The following is a 25,547-nucleotide window of genomic DNA, read 5'->3' on the forward strand; positions in this document are numbered from 1 at the left end:
TCTCACAATGAGAAACTCGACCGGCTGCGTTGAGAAATCTCGCCGGTAGGCTGATTTCCCTTGCTTGTGCTTTTACCAACTAGACATTGGCAAGCGCGTGTTAGGAAAAATCTCACCAGGAGGTGTATTTTCACCAACTTGACATTGAAGTGCACGAGCGGTGGGAAAAAAATCTGCTCCCCTTTGTGGAGCATAGTTTTTTCACCACCCAGGCTTATGGACATCCCTGCTTGGTCATGTTCACCCTCCTCCTTCAGGGCTACTCCCTTCATAGTGTTCTGATTTGGAACCTTCCCACTCAGAGACCTCACTGACATCAGGGTCTCCTCCTCAGACTCCTCCCCAGAGTCATCACCCTCCTGATTCTCTGCTGCCTTTAACCACTATGCTTCCTCATAAACATAGAGGGCTTTCTGCAGGTTCCGCTCTGTAGACCTCTTTTTCACAGGCAACCCTCTCTCCTTGCAGAAGTTCTTCAACTCTCTCCTTTAGTAAGGGACTGTGGAGTCGAGATCCAAGGTAGGACCCATTCTGGAAAGGTACAAAAGCACAAGTTCAACAACAACATTCCCAGGTTTAAGAAGACGAGGCAGAAGTAAACAAAAACATGATCAATGAGAGAAGAGGAGAAAACACATAATGGTCTAAGTGCAGAGTTGTACTGCAATAATAGGTTACTGTGGTATCACTCAAATGCTGCTACCAATGTAAGAAAATTGTGTTTCTGGGTGGCTAAGGTATGCGTCTAAGCCAGACAGAACCCACCTCTCCAATCAGTGCAAGCTACACAACCAAGATAACCTGTGCTCACCCCCTGGTAGCTTGGCACAGAGCAGTCAGGTTTATCCCCAGAGGCAAGGTGTAAAGGGTTTGCACAACACACCCACTCTAATAACACAATAAATACACCATAAAAGGGACTCCACACAGGATTATATAAAATATATTGTATATTATATATAACACATAGACCAAATTAACAGAATCATGAAAACTATGCATACTATGCCAATTCTCACGTTCTAATATCAGGGCAAGAAATGCGCAGGTTATGAATGAGCACATGAATCAACAATACTCTGCATGTTATACAATCCTGAAAGAATACACGTTATCCTAACAATATAAGGATTAAAATAACAACTATTAGGACCCCAGGGCATAAACTGCAAAAGTTTGGTTATGAAAGGAACGCACAGAAATCACCATACTCCACTGAAACATATAAAGCACTGAAAGTTACCATACAAAACAGAGAGCACAGCTCTCCTGCGCTCTCATTAAGCTTTATGCGGTTATTAGGAATGGTAAAGTTGGACACAGAAATGCCAGTGCACCCACTACCAGCAATATGGTAATTAAACATAAGTGAAGGGCTCAGAGGCACCCATGTGCCAATCGCACGTAATATGGTAGTTGAAGGGATTTCCTCCAGGGGGCCTTCGTCAAAGTCACACCCTGTATGGCGATGATCAAATGAATGCCTCAAGGTATTTGCAGGCAAAGGGGAGCAACACTTTGGGCCATGTGGGACACCTTACTAGGTACCCACACACAGCTCTTAACAGCAGCTGCTGTGTGACTGCACGGTGCAGCTACCAAGCCCAGTAACTTTTTCACCATTACCAAGGTCTCTTCTGACCAGAGCTAAACGTCCTCTGCAGCAAGGAGGGGCTCTGGTGCAGTACTAGTGACGTTTTTGTTGGGCAGACAGATTATTCCTGCAGGCACCAACACCGGAACTCGGCAATCTGGAGTACTCTCGGCATCACACAGTGGTGGGGCTTGAGATGCTGGTGCATGGAACATGAGCCTTCTGAGCACTTGTAGCAAGCAGCGGCAGGGTCAGAGTGCCCCACGCTGTGTTCAGAGATGCGATGCAGAGCTACACACGTTCTGGTTGTTTTGAGGAAAAAGGGCACTACTCCTGCAGAGAAGGCAGGGTACTCAACCCCCGCTGGTTCAAAGATCAACACCCATCACTATCCACATGCTGACCGAGAGAGCTCCCAAGAAATGTAGAACCCTTGCAGACGTTCCCAAAATACAAGCTGCGCTGAAACCAGCGCTCCACATGCTAAGGTAGTTTCAGAATGACTAGAACGGGGACATGCCACCCAGTCCCTAGAGAGCACTGTGGGTGCACAGGGCAAGTAGACAGGGCAACAGGCCAGCACGTTAGGTAGATTTACAGAGAGGCAGTCTTTTCCTCAGCCCACAGGTAGCAGACCAGCACAACAAGTGAGCTGTCCAAATGGCAGTTATTCCTGGTGGATAGCAGTCCTCCAGCAAACCTGAATCACGGAGAAGCTGGCAGCAGGGCATCAAACAGACAACCAATCCAGTGAGTCCTTTAGGCCACCCAGCAAGTAACAGGTGGCAGGGCCAAATCAGAAGAGCAGTCCAGTAGCACAGCAATTCCCTCTGACAGAGGGTCAGTCCTAGTTCGAAATGTGCTCTAAAAGCATAGGGTCAGAGCCCCGGTACTTATACTCCAAATGTCTCTGATGTAAAGGTGACATCAAAAGAAACCTTAGAAGTGCACAACACCCCCTTCCAACCTTTCCCTGGCCCCAGACGTACAGTAGGGGTAAATCAGACCTGTGTGCGATGGCAGGACCCAGCTTATGCAAATGTAAGTGCACCGTGCCTTCATCTCTCTCAGCCCAGGAAGACTGTCAGTATGCAGATGCACCCAACCTCTCCTGGGTGATAGCTGTCTGGAAAGTATGCACAAGGTGCAGCTGTCAACCAGGCTCAGATGTGGATTGGAGTCAGGCTGCAAAGCACAAGAATTATAAGCACAGAGAAATGGCCACTTTTTAAAAGTGCCATATCTAAAATAGTAATAAAAATCCATCTACACCAGTAAGCATGATTTATCACTCCCATACTTAGCATACCAAACATGATAGTGCTACTCCTTTCAGATCAGGAATTACCACTTAAACATATACAAGGTAATTCCCAATGCTAGCCTATGAGAGTAGTGAGAAACAAAATAGGCTGTCTGTCACTACAAGGACATGCCACACAATAAAGGCACATGTCCTATCTTTTACTTGCACAGCAGCACACTGCTCATAGGTCTACCTAGGGCCTATCTTAGGGGTGACCTACATGTGGTAAATGGCAAGTTTAAGGCCTAGCAAGTAGTTATAAGTGCTAAGTCAATGTGGCAGCAAACTGGACAGGATCAAAAGGCCACTTCTGTGGGTGATGCAATCTGCACTGCAGGCCTACTGGTAGCATTTAAATTACAGGTATATGGGATACCACTTTAAATGGGACTTATAAGTAAATTAAATATGCCAAACAAGTTTAAACCAATCATACCGTGCTTTAGGTGTAAGAGCACTTGCACTTTAGCACTGATTAGAAGTGGTAAAGTTCCCAGAGTCCTACAGCCAACAATAAGAAGGTCAATAAAATTGGAGGAAGAAAGTGAAAACTGTGGGGATAACCCTTCAAAAAAGGCCAGGCCCAACAGCTGGTCATTCCCAACTGCAGGAAATTGGATTATTATTTGGGGAAGGTGACTGCCCACTTCACAGAAGGATCACCACCATTGTCAATGTGAACCCTCAAAGTCACAAATGAATCCAAGCTCAACCCCTCGGTGATTATGACACAGAGCAGAGAGGCTTAACTCAGGGCAATGTAGAAAGTATTTAGGCAGCCCCAAAATAGTAATAAAGTCTAAGGGGCCGATTCTGATTCCGGTCGGCAGGGCTCCGAACAATGTTCGGAGCCCTTCCGACCGAATCGGAACGTGTCGGCCAGAGTCCTTTCCGACCGAGCCATTCCGTTGGGCTCTGTCGGAAAGGAATCTGACTCGGATTTCCGGATGGCCTACGATGGGCCATATGGAAATCCTCTAGTTCTTCCCCGGTCGCTTCTTGACGACCGAGGGAGTATGATGGCAGTTTTTTACTGCCTTTTCGTGCCGGTGTGTCTGGCACGCAAAGGCAGACGGAAACTGATGGTGCCCCTCCATTGATCCCTGCACCCGGTGGCAGGCACCTTGCTGTTGCACAATCATTCCATTGTGAAGCATAAGAATGCATCTGAACAGGGTTCGGTCGTATCGTACTTGCAGGGCCATAACTGACTACAGTAGGTCGGTCTGGTACAGCTCCTGACCGATGTCGGATGGACCTGAGTCCGTCCGACATCAGAATCGTCCCCTAAATGTGAAACAATAAAAAACCCAAGCCGAATATGAAAAATGGAGCAAAATGTAATAAATAAAATGACACCAAAATGGAAAAAAATTCAATAAGATGAACTGGAGGTATGAATTTGTAAAGTTTTAAGTAGAAATAATGCCCAAAAAAGTGTCACTGATAGGCAATGGTGGAGCAGGCTGATGATGATGGAACCTGTATGGGATACACCAAGTGGATTGGTCCCAGTAAAATTCAGAAAATCTGAAAGTTTTAAAAAGTGTCTAAGTCCCACTGGTCTGGAGGAAAAGTTTTCAAATTTTGTTCTGCTGCCCAAACATTTACAGAATTACACTTCTAAAGCCTCCTGAACCTTCGGGAAAACGCTTAGATGCACAGGATGTCAGGCAAAGGCCAACATTAGGTTCTGGTTGAGGTCCCAATTCCACCGGTCAGCTCAGTACTAACAGGAAAATGCCTCTTGCAGCTTGCTGTCTGCCTGCAGTCACACAGCTCTGTCAACTAACAGCTGGAGTCTACTCCTTTATCCTGGTCAGGGGCGTAACACAGGCCCCCGCAGCTCCCGTGCTCCAGGGGCCCTCTCACTCTGCAAGCCTCGTCATCATGAATTAAATGGTGCACAAATAAATTAAATAGTGCGCACGCACATCGCACGCCTGGGCCCCGGCCTGGCCTCAGAGAGTCTTCAGTAATTAAATGGTGCCCTGGCTCCGGCCAGCCTCTGTGGGTCTTTAATAATTAAATGGTGGGTGGGTGGCAGCGTGCGTGGGTGCGTGCGGCGCTTTTTGGCCTCTGCGTCACACGTCTACGCGGTCTTCGGGGTGGGGCAGGGACTGGTGACCAATGCCAGATTGAATTTGTTGTCATGCGGCTGCAATTAAAAGTGCGTATGAGCCATGAGACCTGTGAGCGAGGTGAGGCATCAGAGGACCTAGCCATTCTACGCCACTCCAGAGACTAAGAAGGACCGTCACCTGCCAAAATGTACTTTATTACTAGCCCATGCCTGGCTAGCCTTGCCCTACCTTCTGCTGCCTGCTCATGACTGCCTCTGAAACTGCAGGCCAGGCCAGCTCTCAGGTCAGGTGAGGGCCCCTCACTTGACCTGACTGATACCGATTGTGTCCTCTGTGTGTACTGACTGGCGCGCTCATGTAAAGTCAGCCGCGCTAATACGCTTGGGTGGCGTTCCCGCTATATAAACATTAACACTTTTGAAGTGCAAAGTGACTACTTCTCTAGATTTTGTCTACAGAAAGTGAACTATACGTTAATCATAACATTTCTTCTTGAATGCTGCTAGTTTGTGACCTGTTTAGTTGTTTATTTAGTTGTTTGCAGTTTAAATTAAAAAAATGTGTCAGCTTCTCAGCATTGTAGCTTGACGTCTGTTATGAAGCTCTGTGATTATACTGAATAAGCAGCTACCATGTTGTTGTTATATGACATCCCTTTATTATTGTAATTACTGCACTTTCACAATTGCTTTATTAACCTTGCTTCTTAAATTTGCTTGAAAATGCACCATTGACCCACTCTTTTTTCAAAATGTTCTCGTGGGGAGAACCCCCTCCGAACACTCCTTTAATTGTTTGGGCTCGCTCGCTGTACTTGCACGCCACGGTGCTCTCTCACGGAACATTTATGCCCTACCACTTTCAAATGGCACCAGCCATCATTGATTCACTCAAGTTTTTATGGAATTGCTGGTTTGGGTTTGACTTTCAAAGTTTCCTGTTATTGTTCATTAATGTCAATTCTAATTAGACCCTTCATAGTTATTCTTCAGCCATAGGTAGTTCCTGATACAATCGGACCACTCTTTGGCATTGTTCTGATTGCTGCAGTTCCTGATACAATAGGATCTCTCCTTGGCATTGTTCTGATTGCTGCAGTTCCTGAGACAATAGGATCGCTCCTTGGCATTGTTCTGATTACTGCCTCAGTTAAATTATCTGCTTTTGACATTATTGTTACAAATGGCGTAGCTTATATGTTATGAGGGTTTCCCACTTTCTCATTAGAATGTTGATAAAGACAATATAGAGGCATTTCATTTAAATGTTGGAGGTTTCAAATCAAAATATGCCAGATTTTTGGGTGGTGGGGCAAAGTGGTAGGTGATGGTTTGGGCTGCCGGCCCCTCAAGTTTTGTTACGCCACTGATCCTGGTTAAAGGATGAAGCACAACCAGTCCTTCAGGACTCCTCTCAAGTAATACAAAGCAGGTCCAGTCCTCTTCTGATCCTCAGCAGTTCCAGAAAGTGGTCTGAAATAGGTGCTTGAAGGTGCCACACGTATGCCTGGCACTAGCTAGTGGCTGGGTGATTTTGTGGTCCCACCCTAACTGAGGTACAAATTCCCAGATCCATTCGTACCCACATTTTCAGTGGTTTCTGTTTACCTTACCACAAACAGGCCCAACATGCCTTGTGTAAGGGCTTTTTCAAAGTACTGAATGTCTTTGACCACACTAAACTTGTACTGTGTTATTCTTAGCTCCCCCCCACATCTAAAACTAAAATCCAGTTTTAAGTAGGTACTGTACCCACGACAAGCCCAGGGACAGAAATCGTTCAGCAACCATACAGGGCCTCCCCAAGAATAGTCTTAACATCCTGTTATCTCCCTTTCAAGTGCCCCCAATAGGTTACATGTAGTTCAACAGACCTGTCAAGCAGATTTAGCACTGTGCTTTAAAAAGGAGGCGGACAGCCCCCATCCTGCATATTCTATTGAACTGAGAGGACTAATATCTGCCTATTCAGGTCAGCTTTTAATTTGCACATAGAAGGCATGCCACACTTCATTCACCCCTATTCAGGCTTGGGCACAGGATGCGAGTTGGCAGAGGCTTATGCTAATTAGCTTTCTGACAGTTCAGGTAGGTAAAGAGTAACTTTCTAAAACATATTTATCCTTAATCTTTGGTAAATATCTGACTTCACCATTGAATTGGATTTTCATAACTATTAAACCCAGTTGTTCAATTATTTTTCTAACTGGTCCCTCTCCCGAGTTAACAGTATCAATCAATCAATTAATCAATCAATCAATCAGCATTTATAAAATGCAGCACTATCACCACTAGGGTTATCTGGGCACTGCGGGTGCTATGTATCTGTCGAAGAGTCAGGTCTTGAGTTTCTTCCTGAAGTCCACCATGGAGGGTGCTGTTGGGAGGTCAAGAGGCAAGCTCTTCCACGTTTTGGCAATAATATAGGAGAAGAACCACCCCGTTGCAGATGTGACGGATAAGGCGGGTGTGTGCAAATGCAAGGGAGGCAGAGTTCAGATGTCTTGTCAATGGTTGATGTCGGCTGGACCTTGATCGATCGTGTAGAGCTTTTTAGGCGTGCATGAGGATCTTGAACTGTCATCTTTTCTGGATGGGGAGCCAGTGCAGGTTTCTGAGGGTGGGGGTGATGTGGGTCCATTTGTGGAGATCCAGAATGAGCCTGGCTGTAGCATTCTGTATGGTGTGGAGTCATCTGAGGAGCTGGGGGGAGTTGCCGGCATAGAGAGCATTGCCGTAGGCTTGGCAGCTGGAGACAAGGGGCTGGGTGACAGTCTTTCTGGTGTTTGGCATCCATCTGAAGATTCTGTGGGGCATGCAAAGGATATTGAAGCAGGAGGGGGTGACGGTCTTAACTTGTTGTTTCATGGTTAGTTCACTGTTGAGGATGATGGCTAGGTTGTGTTTGTGGTCTGTTGGTGTGGGTGTTGGTCTGAGTTCTGCTGGCCATCAGCTGTGGTCACATACAGAAGTGTTCAATCGAGAAATCAGTACTACTTTGTTGTCGGAGTTTAGTTTGAGGCAGTTGTTTCTCATCCAGTTATCAACATTGGTCATGGCACTGTAGAAGTTGGTTCTGGCATTGGAGGGGATCCTCATGAGCATTAGGTGAGTGTCATCTGTGTACGAGATTATGCTGAAGCCGTGGGATCCGATGAGGTCTGCGAGAGGGGTCATGTAGGTGTTAAGCAGGATGGGGCTGAGGGATGATCCTTAGGGTACTCAGCATATGATGTCCTTGGGGTCGTAGGTGAAGGTGGGCAGCCGGATACTCTGTGTGCATATTATTGTGGGCAGTTTTTTGTATCCCATGATGAAGAGTATGTCGATGGGGGTGTGGAGGGAGATGGTGTCAAATGCAGCAGAGAGGCAAGGTAGGATCTGGCCACAGTTTCTCTGCAGTCAAGGAGAGTTCTGATGTCATCTGTGGCGGTGATCAGCATGGTCTCAGTGCAGTTGTTTGAATGAATCCTGATTGAGAAGTGTTGAGAAGGGGGTTTTGTTTCAGGTAGTCGGTGAGCTATACGTTTATGACTTCTCAAGTGCTTCGGCCGGGTAATCGAGCAAGGAGATCAATAAGGTGACTATCATTTTAATCTGCACTCTGGCAAAATGGGAGGTTTTTACCTATCAAAGGGGGTTATTTTAACAGGTGTACTGCTGATTTGAACTGCAGCAGTTAGGCTACAATGATAGGCCTGAAGGCATATTTTCCATGTCACATTAGTGGATGGTACAATACCTGGTACAGTTCACAGATAATATTAACTACTAGGCTTTGGGTGTACTTTATACACCATGTAATAGGGACTTACAGGCAAGTTTGAATGTGCCAATCATGGATATGGCAATTTAAGTATGGTTAAAGTGTGAGCAGAAAGCTGATGTTCCACCTGACTCTGCCATTTGTGTGAGGAGGTTATCCTCCAAACTCTAAATCTGGACCTAAGTTTTAATTTCTCAAAAAGTAGGATTTTGATTAATGGATGCCTATGTTTATGTCAGAGGAATTTATTATAGGTAGCAAAAGACTTAATAGTGTAAACACTTTTGAGTGAGTCCCCTGCACGTCTACGTCCTCTCAACATCGTCTTGACCCTAGTCGTTGTTCGTATACCACTTTCTTAGTATATAGTTTGGTCCCCCCGTGGGGTCCACTGTGTATTGCATGTTAAAGTATTGTGTGCATTGTGCCTAAAGACTGCTCTCCACATTTACCACTTGGAGAGCTTTCTAAGGTTGTCTAAGACCTCTTTAAATCACCTTAAGGGTTGTCTGGACTGCTGTAAGGTGCCCACTTACATAAGAGGACTTCATATACCAGGCCAGCTTCTCACATTGGTGGCAGCGTGAGATTAAAGCGTGCATTGTTTTACAAGATAAATCTTTGTGTTGATTAATTGAAAAACCATCACTAATACTTGCCACATATAATACAAGCTTAGAATAGTAAGTTCAACTGAACTTAGGGTTGGGTAAGTCAAGGGTCTAACACACCCTTTCTCCAACCTCAGAGAGTTTCGTTCCCACTAGGTTAGGTAGGTACAGCACCACACCACACTTAGTATGTCTTCCAAAGTAGATGCCAGAGGCTCTCTGATGGCTAGATACAGTGAACTTTTGTTACAAGAACTGAAAGCACTGTGTGCCTCTAGAAAGTTGAAGACAGGGAAAGGTGCCAACACCCAATGTCTCCAGAGGCCTTACTGTACTCCTGAAAACTAGTGTGCCAGATGAACAGGAGAAAATGGGTGGGCATGGGAACGAAAATAAGCCAGGAGGGGAGCCTCTCTTTGACCTTGAATCAAACCCTGATCAGGAGGAGCCAACTGTCTCCCACCTGGATAACATAGATCTCCCAGAGGATACTGCAGGTGGCCTTGAGGAGGCCCCCTTTGTTCCTCCCGGGAGGGTGCAGAGTAGACCAAGGAGGTCTAGGTCCTCCACTGCAGAATCCAATCGCTCAGGACTGTCTATGGGGACCTCATATCTAGGAAGAGGGACAATGCTTTGGATAGGAAATATCAACTTCTTTAACTTGAGAAAGCTAGGCTTAGGCTCAGTCAAGAGCAGTTGGTCCTTTACAAAGAGCCCCTTGAAGTCCAGAGAGCTAGGAAGAAATTGGGACTGGAGTCCCATGGTGGCAGCAACAAGTTCCCTAGGGTACTTCTTTTGACCATAGGAACCTGAACAAGATAGTCCCTCCCTACCATGTTGGGGATGACATACTCAATTGGATAACTGCTTTAGAAAGGGCCTGCAAAGTACAGAGGGTCCCCCGAGAGCAGTGGGCAGCTATCTTGTGGCTTTCCTCTGCTGGCAAAGGTAGAGATAAGTTCCTCACTGTTAGAGAAGGGGATGCTGATAATTACTCAGTTTTGAACAGTGATCTCATTGATGAGTTTGGCTTACCCACTGAGCAATACATGATTAAGGTCAGAGACACCGTGAAAGCACAAACCCAGGACTGGGTAGATTTTGTGAATAGTGCCACAAAGGCTCTGGAAGGTTGGCTCCATGGCAGCAAAGTGCATGACTACTTAGGATTGTAAAGTATGATTATGAGGAAGAAGATCCTTAATATTTGTCAGAACCAGTTTATGCACCAGTATCTGGTGGACTCGGATCTGATTTCTCCCCACGAATTGGGAAAGAAGGCAGATACATGGGTCACAACCAAAGTTAAACAAAAGAATCAAGGTGGTGGTGGTGACCACAACAAACATACTTCCAAAACCTAAGAGAAAGGTGGGGATAAATCTAAAGAGAAGTCATCTGAGGGTCCCCAAAAGTCTTCCTCTGGGGTGGACCCCAAACTCCTTCTTCCCCTTGAAAGAAACCTTATTGCTTTGTTTGTAAAAAGCAAGGCCACAAGAAATATGATTCTGATTGACCCAAGGCCAGCGATAAGGAAATTACTCCTCCCACTACTACAGCACCCCCTAGTTCTCCAAGTAGTAATCCTCCAGAGAGTAGTAGCACACCCAAAAGTGAAGTTGGGTTCTCATTGGGTACTGAGGTTGATACTGGCTTAGCCAGGTCCCCCACACAGGCCACCCTAGTCTGTGACGGTGGCATGGGGTTTGCCACTTTACTGTCAGTGGTGGGACATATCATGCAGTGATACAGTGATGAATAACATCTTCATTCTTCAAAAATGAAGCGGCCTGCCAAGTCACAAAGTGTTTATTCGGTTTGCTAAACAGAAATTGAGCACTGTTGCACATATGTGCCAATCTGCTATTTCTAAAGGGCAGAGGCTGGGCACTGTGAGTCGTAGCCTGCCAGAACTGAAAGAGCTTGTACTCTTTTTTGGTTAAAACGTTTTAAAAGATAGCAAGTCATGCAATAGACTATTATCTTCTCTAGGTTCAGTCCATTTTCCTTCTATCTCAGACAAAACTGTTTGGCAAAACCTAAAAAATATAAATAATACATGCTGGGGTAGCTTAGACATTTTTAACTTGATCTCTTACAAGAACTATATAGTGTACTACAGTTTTATTAAATATCCTCCTCCTTTTTCCTACTCTTCACCTTCACTCTTTCTTTATCCCTCTCCCTTTCTTGTCCCTCACCATTACCTCTCCTCCCATCGTCACAAACCGCAAATTCCCATTTATTCTATTTCCTCTGTTGCCATTCTGGGTCCACTGTTTCCTAGGATACCTTCTCCCCAGCAAATATAGATGACCAGAGTTACTGTTTTGTGACACAAGGAAACATAGCACCAAAGTTGTGCTCCCTTGAGAAAAATGTTCCCTATCTAATAATATATTGCAGATTTTTCTCTCCACCAGTGCAGGTGCACTTTTGTCTGTCGTGCGCCAGTGCACACTATCGAGGAACAGTGCACTGCTGTGTGTACTATCCAAAGCACAAGTTTTGTACTGGAAGGTGTTAGATTTGGGTGTCTCTAGTTGGCACAGGTAGGTACTTGTGACAAATAGGACCCTTGCGCTAGTCAGGGTAAAGGGGATACTCTGCTAAAGTAACCCCTGCTCACCCCCTTGATAGCTTAGCACGAGCAGATATGCTTATCCCAGAGGCAGTGTTCAAACATTTGTGACCACATACTGTAACCCAGTGATAAGACTACAAATGAACACCACACTGGTTTTACATCAAAAATAAGTATACTTTATATAGAGTTACCACAAGACCAATTAACAACAACAATACACAAAACTGTACTTTTAGATGGTAGTTTTAGCTTAGTTAAGTTCAGTTCTTAAGATACAACACTTTGCGTCAATGTACCTTATGATGCGTTGCGCTTCCACAACAAGTAATGTTGCAGCGATGGAAATGCGGCAAAGTTCTGGTGCAAAGAAATAAAGACGATGCTCTCTCCTTGATGCAACACGCTTCCCGGTGATGCGGTGGCGTCTGCTGCGACGTCGATCCTCTTCTCCGGCGATGCAAGATACTTTACAAGACACGAGCCACGACCGGCCCTGCGACAGGCTTCCCAGCAATGCGGCGGCATCTGCCGCAACGTCGATCCTCTCTACTGGCGGTGCGAGTTGCTTCCACAACGATGCGAGTCACGACAGGCTCTGCGACACTCTTCCAAGTGATGGAACAGCATCTGCCGCGATGTCTATCCTCTTCTCCGGTGATGAGCCGCGACAGGCAATGCGACACCCTTCTCAGAGATGCCGTGGCGTCTGATGCAACGTCGATCCTTCTTTCCTGCGACATGCTTACCGGCGATACGTCGGCGTCTGCTGCGACGTCTATTATCTCCTCTGGTGATGCATGGCGCTTTGTGTTGTGAAGCGGCAGTTCCCAAGCCAGGATGGTTTCAATCTTGGGTTGCAGGGGCGCCACCTGGCCGCTCCCAACTTGGTGTCCCAAGTACACCACAGAACCCTGCCCCATCTGGCACTCACTCACCTTGATCATGAGGCCTGCCTTCCGCAGGGCCAACAACACTTCTCAGAGGTGGCGCAGACGTTCCTCCCAACTTACACTGTGATGTCATCCAGGTAGGCGGCAATTAACTCATCCAGCCCAACCAACACCTAGTTGACCAACCTCTGAAAGGTGGCAGGGGCATTCTTCATCTGGTTTGGAGAATGCTTACCTCTCCTTTGCCCCATCAGTCAAGGCGATCTGCCAGTACCCAGACGTCAAGTCATACGTGCTGAGGTACCGTCCAGCCCCTAGCTGAACAATGAGCTCATCAGCTCTGGGGATGGGGTGCGGGTCAGTCTTTGTGACTGAATTTAGCCCTCTGTAGTCTACACAGAACAGGAGTTTGGATGAGGCACCAGGCATTGCAGCCTTTGGGACCAACCACTGGGCTGGCCCAAGGACTGCTAGAGGACTCAATCCCCCCTAGCGCAAGCATCTCTGAGACCTCCTCTTTGATGCTAGCCCTCACCCTGTCAGTTACCCTGTAAGCCTTGTGCTTCACAGGTAAGCTGTCTCCTGTGTCCACATGATGGACAAACCAATCTGTGACACCAGAAACCAGGGAGAACAGATCAGAAAACTGTCCCAGCAACTGGGGGCAGTCATCTGTGACTCCTGGGTCAGGGTGGAAGAGAGGTTAACACCATCCACTGACCCATCTTGCTCTGTGGCAGACAGGAGGTCAGGAAGGGGCTCAGTCTTCTCCTCCATTCCAGCATCTGTTGCCAAGAGCAAGCTCACTTCAGACCTCTCTAAGTGGGGCTTAAGGCGGTTGACGTGCAGGACCCTTAAGGTGTTCCTGGGAGACCGCAAGTTCACCAAGTAGGTAACTGGACTTTTGAGGTCCACAACCTCAAATTATCCACTCCACTTATCCTGGAGCACGCTAGGCACCACAGGGGCCATGACCCACACTTTCTGGCCAGGTTGAAGCTCTACCAGAGTGGCATTCTGGTCATACCATCGCTTCATCTCCTCCTGGCTGGCTTCCGAATTCGCCTCAGCAAGTTGCCTGAAACACCTAGTCTGGTTCCTGAAGGCAGCATGTAGCTATATACATCCTGGGGAGGTTTCCTGTGAGATTGCTCCCAGCCTTCTTTGACCAGACTCAGAGGTCCTCTGACGGGGTGTCCATAGAGAAGCTCAAAGGGACTGAACCCTAGAGATTTCTGTGGCACCTCCCGGTATGCAAAGAGTAGGCATGGTAAGAGGTTAAAACTTTCAACCAACCCATTTCCTTGGGGGTGGTAAGGAGTGGTGAACTTGTAAGTTACACCGCACTCCTGCCACAGGGACTTCATATACTTAGAAATGAAGTTGGTCTCCCGATCAGATACTACCTCGTGAGGAAATCCTGTTTGTGCGAAAATTCTCATTAGTGCTCCTCCCACCATGGGGGCCATCACTGTCCACAGAGATATGGCTTCCGGGTACCGGGTGGCATGGTCCATCAAGACCAGGATGAACCTGTTGCCTATGGCTGTCTTGGGGTCCAGTGGCCCCACAATGTCAATCCCCACCCGCTCAAAGGGGGTACTGACCACCGGGAATGGCTGGAGAGGAGCCTTGTGCTTCCTCCCACTCTTCCCACTTGCCTGGCAACTCTGACAAGTCCTGCAATGAGTGTCTGAACTCTTGCGCATTTGGGGCCAATGAAAGTGGGTGACAAGCATTTCAAAGGTCTTGTTCTGCCCCAAGTGTCCTTCAAACGTCGTTCAAAAGTGATCTAATTTCTTGGGATCAGGGTCCCAATATTTATACCCAAAATCCTTTGTCATCTGAGGGCAGAGGGGCCTTTGCCCAGTCCAAACCAGCTCTGGAGCACTCTGTTTACTAGACTCCTTCTTTCCTTTCACAGTGCAGGGCAGAACATCAGATGCCCCACAGGAGGTGCAGCCAGCATTGTGGAAGGCAATCACAGCCCTGTAGCACTTTGTTGACAGGATTCCTTCTCCTCTTTCAGTGTGCAGAGCAGGGACATCAGACACACCACAGGAGGTGGAGCCAGCATTGTAGAGGGAAGGCCCTGCCCTATTCAGGTCCCAGGTGCAACTCCTCCCTCCCATCTAGATGCAGATCTGTCTATTCACCACTGGGCTGCCCCAGCCTGTCTCCTGGAATCCTCCAGCCCTGTCATTCACAAACTCCAGAAAAGGAATACACAACCTAGCAGAGGCAGGCTTGAAACGTTAGGCAAGAAAATACCTACTTTCTAAAAGTGGTATTTTCAAACACAGAATATTAAAACCAACTTCAGGTTCAGGCATACTAAACTCGAATTTCTACCATGATCTCTGAGTCAGTTAGGATTATAAAATGTAACAATTCTAACAGCCCATTCTGGCCGGTGGAGAACAGGTAGCCTTGCAATAATGAAACACAAAATTGGCTTTAATTCACTATTAGGACATGCCACACACACCAGGTTATGTCCTACCTTATACTTACAATGCACCCTACCCTTGGGCCTACCATAGGGGTGACTGATATGAAGGAAATGGAAGGTTTAGGGACTGGCAAGTGGGTGCACTTGCCCAGTCAGCATGATAGTACCAGACTGCACACAGGCTCTGCAATGGCAGACCTTTAGACACATTTTACAAGGCTGCTTCTGTGGGTGGCACAACCAGTGCTGCAGGCCCACTAGCAGCATTTGGATTACAAGCCTTGGGCACCCCCTAGTGCACTGTACTAGGGTCTGTCAAGTATACCAAACAGTCAGTCATGGAATCACCAATGAATACATTCATTTACAATAGGGAGCACTTGCACTGTGGCACTGAACAGCAGTGGCACAGTGCCCAAAGCATCTAACACCGGCAAAAATACATAAAACAACAGCAAAAATGGAAGGGAGACCCACGCCAATGGTGCCAGGTCTAACAGAAGGTTATCCTGTCCTTTCAAAAACTATTTTTTAAGACTTTTGCCAATTTGTATTTGTGCGGCATATTGCAGCATACACACAATGTTGGAAAAATTTGGCAAAATGGTAACACTGCTCCTTGTTATCCCTGCCTTGAGAAGTAGTAAAGTTTTGTCACAAATGCCTGCCTGCCAATGTTCATAGAAGGGAATTTACATCAAAACACATGGGTGGTTCCATGGGAATACCCATGCACACCTGATGGAACGCTGCCTTGGTGCAAAGTAGCACAATGGAGTGCCTATGAGAACTTTGCATTACTTTCGGATACCTTCTAATGCAAATCCTGATTTGCGTTGTATAGTTAATTCCACCCCAACAATTTGTTCTGGGTTAGTGTCACAAAAGTGATGAAAACTCGGCGCAAAGCCTTGGTAAATCTGGCCAAGACTGTTCTTCCTCCATTCCATTGTTTAAATGGGTCTCTAGCTGATTTCACTAATTCGCTGAGTTGTTCTCTGTACAGCACATTGACACTTTTCTATATGAATTGTGCTTCATAAAATAACCACTACAATACTACTACTACTACTACTACTGATAATAACAATATTAATATTATTAATGTCAATGATAATAATATATCAAGGGTTCTGTTAAATAGCGAGTAGCATAAACCTAACAAAGCATACAGCTAAATAGCCAAGCATGTTCAAAGTACTTACTTCAATAACGTATAATATTCAGTTGTTCAGTATGACTTACTCAAATTCAAAAAGTTTGCCAACTATGATAATTTAGAATAGATCAAACAGTTTTGTGAATTAAATTTCATTGAAATACCTGCTGGATGAAGTAAGTACCCTTTGACAACTGTAAAGAAATAATTTGCTGAAGGAGAAGTACTGCCACAATTATTTATATCAGAGAGAAAAAGGAGAGTGCTGCCCATACCCTTAAACTGAACCCTCCAGCCTATTGTCTTCTACTAGGTACATCAGTCTGGACTTAGCAACATATTTTGCCAGATCATTATACATATTCTCTGTGAACTTACCCGTTATAAAAAGAAGGACTACATTTCATTGTTTTACAATTGCTGTTTTACCCTGGTTGGATTGAGCCAGACATGATGCATGGTTTAAGTGAACTCAGGCTTTCATATTCACAAGAGTTATTTGCCCTCACATGAAAGGAAAAAACAAGTTATTAGAAACTGTAGTAGTATTTTAAATAACACTTGTTAGCAAACATTGTTCCAGTATTTAACAAGGTAACATTTTAGACAGTATCTTTTACATATACTGATTAAATTATTGGACAAAATAATACTTTTTTGTCAGATTGTCTGGTGGCTGATAGACTTTGTCTTTTTGCAAAGTATATTAAACATGAAGATAAATAGAATATTATTGCCATAGGGTTTGCTCTGTGCAGTATAGGAAAATATGATTTTCCTTCAGACTCCAGAAACCTGAATCTCCGGCAAATCAAAAGTTGGTCACTGAAAAAAATTGCATACTGCCCCTTCAGTAAAAGTCCTGATGAAAGCTAGCTTTGGGTAGTGTGCCCAACACCACATTTCTTAAATCTCATCCTAGACTCACTGACAGAGTGGCATTTTTTTGCTGCAAAATTTAAAGTAACAATCTGGGATTGATGATGTTGTTAAATGATGTCATTGTACTTCATTGGCTAACCATCTCACTTCTAATATCCCAAAATCCAACCGACACCCCTTTAATTTCGATTTGAAAAATTATAAGACTTACCTGAAATTAAAAAGGTATTAAGTTGGAAAACAAACACAACACCTAAAAAACTAATTCTGCTGGAGATTATAAGACACATCACCCCACTCGAAACAAACTTGTATATTCCTCTTATAGATCTATGCTAACCTTCCAGACACTTTCCTGGTTAAGGTTCTCAAGTGATTGTTCATTCAAAGCGTGCTTTCAGTAGTGCGTCCTCAGAAATTGTATGGATATTGCATTTTATATTTAGTGCAGGTGACATTTTATCACATTCCGCCTATTTGGTTAGGATTTTCCAAGGCAGCCAAAGATCTCTCTTGTTTTTATAAAATTGTTTTTATAAGAATTTGATGCAGCTTATCTTTAATCCAGCTCACCAAACATGTTTGAGAATAGCAAAGTATGATGAAGGACCAGACTGACATCAGAATACATGAACATACCAAATGTTGATCATTAAGAAATATATTACATTTTCTGAAACTCTCTATTTTAATTTATTTCAGCCTGTAAAGCACCTACAGGGGAAAGAAGAAAGGTAAGAACTAAGAACCAGTTATACACCAGTTTTATATGTAAAAGATTCAACTAATTTGCTCAAATAGTCATTATTAACAGAATTATAGCCAGGTAGTACCTAAAGAAATAAAAGCGCAATTGTATTCTCAGGTCAATTTTGTGATACCTCTGCATGTCCTATAGTTCTGTATCCTGATGGCTGCATTATACATAGCTGCTCCAGCAGTCCGTTCACACTCTATACAGTGCACCATGGTCTAGAATTGTTTTACACAGTAGGGAAGTGTATTGCAATATGTAGAGCCTAGTGATACCTCAAAAGAAGTAAGGCTCAGATATGCTAAGTATTTTAAACATCGCAAGATCTCCTATTCAGCCCTTGTAATCATTGAAATGCATTAATTTTCTTATGTACTAATTCCATCTCCTAAAATAGGATTGAAAATGGATATTGATTTGTTATCTGGTAGGGGCATGTTGTAGGTGTCCCTTCAAAATACTGAATCATTATGCTATGTCCTAATGTTTGCAACCAAAATGCGGTTGCAAAAAACCAATATTTTGCCAACAGCTTGAAGGGGGGTGGTAAAACATTTGCATAAGGGATGCGGTCCCCTTGAGACTCCTTTCTATTGTGAGTGTAAAAAACAAAAGTTTGTTGATTTGTTTTTAAAAAAATGCAGTCCGGTTTCTTTTAAAGAAAAAGGGCTGTATTTTTTTTTAAACAAGTTGCTTTCAAGAAAGACACTCACAGACTTGGTAGTCTGCTTCACCCAGCAGGCCTCTATCGCTGTGATGGCTTCCAATCCTCGTGAGTCCCAGTTTGTGAACTACCTCATCAAAAGTCATGAGGTAGTTTTGATTATGGCCCACTATGATGCAGATTTTTTTAAACTGACCTATTTGTACAATTGGGGGTGGGATCGCACACTACTCACACACCAGCGGGATCGCCCCTAAGGACTGTGGTAAGTGTAGTTCGTGTTCCGCGATGCATCTTCTTTCGATTCTCTGCTATCTTCGCCATCCCTGGACACGTGTTTCGGGGTATTTACCCCTCATCAGCAGGGATTAGGCCATGTTCTGGGGTTGCCGGTGGCTGCCAAATATTGCCAGGTTTAGTACCACTCAGGCGCGCAGGTGCGGGGTCCCAGGCTCGTCAGCCAACTGCTCGGGGGAGCTTTAACATTACAATTGGGGGTGGGATCGCACACTACTCACACACCAGCGGGATCGCCCCGAAGGACTGTGGTAAGTGTAGTTCGTGTTCCGCGATGCATCTTCTTTCGATTCTCTGCTATCTTTGCTATCTTCGCCATCCCTGGACACGTGTTTCGGGGTATTTACCCCTCATCAGCAGGGATTAGGCCATGTTCTGGGGTTGCCGGTGGCTGCCAAATATTGCCAGGTTTAGTACCACTCAGGCGCGCAGGTGCGGGGTCCCAGGCTCGTCAGCCAACTGCATTCGGACATACTATTTATACAGGCTCCCTTGAGCCGGTGGAGGTGACGACCTCGAGATAACGCACCTGCGCGCCTTAAGAGGTATCTGGACCTACGAATATTTTCGGCAGCCCACGCAGCAACCCCGTGCACACGCCTAATCCCTGCTGATGAGCGTTAATGAACACGAAACACGTGTCCAGGGATGGCAAGCACACCAGTGAACACCCACAAGATTCAACACTCGGGTAGAAGCGCACCCGCTGATACCGACTACATCGACCATCATGCTCCGGGGTCACACGCTGATGGGACGAGCAGTGTGCGACCTCATTCGGACATACTATTTATACAGGCTCCCTTGAGCCGGTGGAGGTGACGGCCTCGAGATAACGCACCTGCGCGCCTTAAGAGGTATCTGGACATACGAATATTTTCGGCAGCCCACGCAGCAACCCTGTGCACACGCCTAATCCCTGCTGATGAGCGTTAATGAACGCGAAACACGTGTCCAGGAATGGCAAGCACACCAGTGAACACCCTCAAGATTCAACACTCGGGTAGAAGCGCACCCGCTGATACCGACTACTTCGACCATCATGCTCCGGGGTCACACGCTGATGGGACGAGCAGTGTGCGACCTCATTCGGACATACAACCTATTTGTACATAGGTCGGTTTTTAAATATCCTTTACTGGTCACAAAAATACAATTCGCAATTTTCTATTATTATATGGAATTACTTATTTGTACATCAGGCCCATAGTTTGAAAACGTGTCCCTATTTTGCTTATTTTCAGTCTTGTGTGGACCTTACTATGAGCATCTACATACAAAAGAGCATCAGAGTGATGCTGTCATAGTCATAGTCCTTTACAGTTTACTCTCCTTATATTCATACTCATTAGCTAATGATGATTTTAGTAGGTTTATTTAGTGGATTGTTGAGCTTCAAAATGGGAGATAAAGGCTCTATATTCACCTTGCCAAAGTTTTGAATCTTAAAGCCAGATTTGAAAGTAATCTCTATTAACCCGGTTCAATTATTTATTAAAAATAAATGGCATGATTCCTATTGACATACATATTTTCCCAGTACAGTTTTCATATTTAATATATACTTGTCATCACACAATGTTTTGTTACTTCCAGGTCCCAAAATATTATCACTGAACAAGGAGTGTTTAACTTTGCCTAGGCTATCCTGTTTTAGGTTTAAGCCTATAATAACTGATTAAAACCCACTGAAAAGAAAATAGTCCTTACCAGTGTATACATACCAACATCTGCACAACCACAAACTAAATGCCACTCAGAGTGAGGAAAATAAATGTGAGGAGTACTTTTCATTTCTTCCTGAAGGGGCCGATACAATATAACGTATGTATGCAAGTTAGCAGCAAGAAAGACTGAGCTAAAATTCTGCTTGAGTTTACTTATTTAGGGATGTCACTAAAATATTATTTCTTCTTCCTTTTGTTGTTTTTTCAGTTTTGTGGTCTTATCTGTAAAATGCAGGGTTTAGAATCATGTTTAAGTCTTATTGAATTATTTTATAAACTGTGTAGAATCAGGAAATATCAAAATCATATTTGATATTTGATTATGTTTGATTATATCACCGATAGGTATAATGGCTGGTTTCATAAGAATATTTTCCAATCTGTACCAGCACATTTACCCACAGACAGAGAATGGGTGAAACCCTTTGATACATCAGCCCCCTTTTCTAGCGAGTCAGTATTGACAGTAGGTGATCTGCCAAACACCCCAGGCTTCAAACAATCAATGCAAGGTGTAGCGGCAGGTATATGTGAAAAGAGTGCTGTAGCCAAGCATCTGGGATAGTGGTAAAAACATGACACCAGACTGTTTGAAAATTTTGAACGCTGCTGCAAAAAGTTTTTACCAAGTTCAACAAAGATTGGAGGTATATCATTTGTATTTGCAGTGATTCAGCTACGTTTATGAAAATGTTTTGTGACGACCTGTCAAATAGTGCTTCCCTATAACAGTCCTTGCTAGATGGTTTGCTGAAAGCATCTTTACAATATTCAGAGTTATTAACGAATGCTATTGACTTTGTAGTCCATTCTAGTGCATTGTTTTTTTATGCCTGGGAACTAGGACACGAATATGTCAAATTTTGGGCATATTTGTGAGTCATCCCAACTGTGTCATTTAGCCAAAGGCTATCAGTCCTAGAGGAGTTTATGTTATATTAGCCATGTTGCAATTGTTCACAGACTTTTTGCTTACTGATGATGCCAAAGGCAAGAAATGTGAGGATCTGCGGTCGCATATTTAAAGTGATGTGAAAGAAAAGTACACTCTACTGCAGGCTTAGATTTTTACAGGAAAACATGACTTCCGTAGTGTACATAATCAAAACAACAGAGCCTGAAAACATCCGTGTCTACAAAGTGTTCAGTGTAATTTGTGATGATGTGAAACATCTCCTTGAGCATAGGATGGGTGATACTTTTCGTGACTTTGGCACTGCAACATGTTCCATGTTAGATACCACTTGGTAAGCAACAAAATGTTGAGGAGAAATACAGGAAATGTTATTATACAATGCATACGAAATGGCTTGCAATGATGCATAGAAATGTCCCTTAAGATTACATTGCATTTGAAGTCTATGAAGCCTCACTGTGGTACTCTGCACAAGTTCCATAAAGGGGAATTTTCTCCAGCATTTGAAAAGTATTGCTTCATTTTTGACCGCTTCAGTTACTCTGAAGGCCTAGTTCAAAGCATATGTTGAAGAATCTATCCCAGAGAATCGCAATCTTCGGTTGTACCAGTATTAGCATGGAAAGCTGTTAGTGGCCAGAGTTAGCACATTTTGTGCTGGCTGTTTTGGTGTTGCCTCTCTCAAATGTCAATGTTGAGAAGGCTTTTTCACAGATAAAAGTTTACACGAGAAGAAAAGAGCAAGCCAGCATGACCAAAGACTCTCTGAAGAAGTATTGCATGGTGTACTACAATTAGTTTGATTTGTAAAAATGTATGTGGACCTCATATACACTGTATGTACATTGTTTATATACCATGTACTTTCAGAGCAGAAAGGAAGCAATAACTAAAGCAAAATGTTCCATAAACACCTAAAGGACAATGTGGCATCAAATGTGTAACCACTGACAACAACTGTTTTTTAAGGTATTGAAATCACTGAAAAACCCTTAAAAACCCCACCAGAATTAACTAAAAATAGAAACTTAAAACAGAAAAGCCTAACGTATGCTTCAGCTGTAGTCAAATTGACCACTAATGGGGACTGGTAAAGATTCCTTCTGTACTTCATTACTAACATATACCATGTGCATATGGGTATCATATCAATGTACTATCACTAAGACAGCACATTTACAATTTATAGCAAGGGCTCCCAGTTTTATGTTATTTTTTTTAACATATCCGTCTGTATTTATCTATATTTCGTTTTTGCCCATTTTATCTGTATTTTTCCATAGTTATTTTGTGTTTTGCATATAAATGAAGTTGAGAAATTTAAACATTTAGTAAACTGATAGACGCCCACTCATTCTTTGATGTCTGGCGTGTTTTAGCTATTTAAGCTGTCAAATATTACATAACAATACATCCACTAGTAAATACTAGCATAAACTATAAATGTATGTTGACATATGCCGTTATTTAAAGAAATTTCATCCTGTTTTTTGTTTCCTATGCTGTCCATCTGCTCAGCTGCTGGCCGATAATCCAGGAAAGACAGCATGGAAAGTCACTTAAAAAGAGCACAATTTTCTGTATTTATCCACTTTAAAAAATGAATGCAGGCAGAAACCACATTGATTTCTTTCTGTATTTATCTGTAAAAATCTGTATAAATGGAAAAAAGGGAGCCTTATTTATAGCTAGACTACGTAATTGCATTAAATGTGACTAATCATCGAAGTATAGATTACTCTACACATTCCATTGATGTATGTAGAGTTGGTAGATGCTGCACTCCATCAAAATGTGATAGATATCTCATTCTCCATATTTAGATTGCCATTGTGGCAGGCAGGACATTCAGCACTTATTTCATGGAGTATTCTGTCTTCTAAACTCTAAATAGGGCTCTTAGGGGCACATGCATCAAGCTTTTTACTGGTCCCAAATGCGCAGATTCGCAGAATTGGCCCGTTTGCGACTGGTAATAAGCCATTTCTGCTGAATCAAACCTAAAGGCATTTGCAAAAGAGGTAATTGAAATTTTTGCGATTACGTATTTTGCAAATGCATTTAGGGAATCACATTTTGCGATCCCTTAAATGCAATGCATGAAGCTTTTTTAAATGTGACTTTGCATTACGGATTCGCAAATTTTAATCAAATTCTAGTTGATGGTAATTTGCAATACTTAGAAAAAACGCATACAATTGCATTTTTCAAAGTGCCATGTGAGGCATACACATGACCTAAGCACATGTGTGTGTGCCACATGTGCACTCTTACCTTTTTTGGGGGTGCATCAGGGGGTCCTTAGGCCCCTTAGCACCCTTGCAATTGCATTCACAATTTGCGATTACCTATTTGGTAATCGCAAATTGCGAATGCTTTCCCATTCATTCATATGGGCATCCAGGCCCATAAGAATGAATGGGAATGCATTTCCTAATAGCGAACCACTATTAGAGAATGTGTAGGAATCGCTATTTATTTTGCGATTCCTACATTCATAAGGAATTGCGACTCCTAAATAGCCATTCCTTAAAAAGTTCTATTAGGAATTGCAATTCATTATCTTGAAGCATGTGCCCCTTAGTCCTCTCCTTAAGCACAGGAATCTGAGTGATTTTCCATATGACATTTTGTCATCAAAATACCAACATTAATTGTAATTCAGTGAAGGCTGTGGTCACTTTCAAAGAGAGCAGAAAGTCTCTTATCTCGGAAAAAGCTGAACAGTGCCCTAAAACAAATGTGTGGCCAACAACTGAAGATGTCCACACTGCTGCACTAGGTCAGGTCCTTTTTACATTTTTAAGTAAAAGATATGTTACCTTTTTGGACATCCCCTGGTGTTAGCAGACCCAGCACAGGTCATTGAACCACGTGGGATGTCCATCCCAGATTCAATAGAAGCAGTTCACCCCAGTTAGTCTATTCTCAGACAGGACAGAGAGGGGAGGGTAGTAGATGGTTTGGCCATAATTTATAAAAATACACTCCTGGTCAATGGAAGCAGTGAGAACACCTCCTTTTTGAGAAGCCTGAAATTTTATCTCAAGATTAACCACACAGTACCTTTCTCTGGATTGCTGATGTATCGCCCCTCCTGGCCCCAGATCCACTTTTCTACTTGAAATAGGTCAACTGATGAACCTTTTTCTTTAGGCAAATCTAGCTGTACTATTCATGGGGATTTGAACTTTTATCTGAAGGACTAAATGATTAGAAACCTAGTCACTCTCATTGATACTTTAACACGGTTAGTCAAAGAGCCTACGCACTTGGAAAGAAGCAAAAACAAGGGACCCATGTCTGGGCATAATCTGCAAATTTAGGGCGAACAAAGCAAACACAAGGAGATGATGAACGGAGCACTGAAACTTTTCAGACACTCATCCCCCGTCACGGATCTGGGTTTAAAACAGACACTCACCCCCGGTCACAGATCTGGGTTTAATCCGTCATCCTTCTTTAGCTCACTTTGCCACTCCAGGCCAGACACAGCTATATGCAAAGCAGCCTTGACCCTGTCCCTCATGGGAACAGTCCAGCCCGAACTGCCAAGCCATGACTTCCCTGGACTGGAAACAAGAATCCTGAGACCGGATTTAGGGTAACATCCCTCATCAGCTAGGCTAGCTTGAATCCAGTGGCAAAGTGAGCAAGGGACCCACGTCCGGGCATACCCTGCCACCTTAGGGCAAACAAAGCAAACACAAGGAGATGATGAATGGAGCACTGAAACTTTTCAGACACTTACCCCCAGTCACAGATCTGGGTATAATTCATCATCCTTCTTTAGCTCAATTCGCCATCCCAGTTCAGACACAGCTATATGCAAATCAGTCTGGACCCAGTGCCTCATGGG

The 25,547-nt window shown here is 44.0% G+C and overlaps 1 protein-coding gene across 1 annotated transcript in view; it reads left to right on the plus strand.

The window, feature by feature from the left end:
- The window catches only part of LOC144824333 (uncharacterized), a 610,480-nt gene that overhangs the window by 358,912 nt on the left and 226,021 nt on the right, over positions 1 to 25,547 (plus strand). Inside the window, exon 17 of the mRNA XM_078683450.1 lies at positions 18,033 to 18,064. Coding sequence (XP_078539576.1) covers positions 18,033 to 18,064 — 32 coding nt within the window. The remainder of the gene's footprint in view (positions 1 to 18,032; positions 18,065 to 25,547) is intronic.

The sequence above is a fragment of the Lissotriton helveticus genome, chromosome 3_1, assembly GCF_964261635.1.
Source record: "Lissotriton helveticus chromosome 3_1, aLisHel1.1, whole genome shotgun sequence".
In the NCBI taxonomy this organism is placed as follows: Eukaryota; Metazoa; Chordata; class Amphibia; order Caudata; family Salamandridae; genus Lissotriton; species Lissotriton helveticus.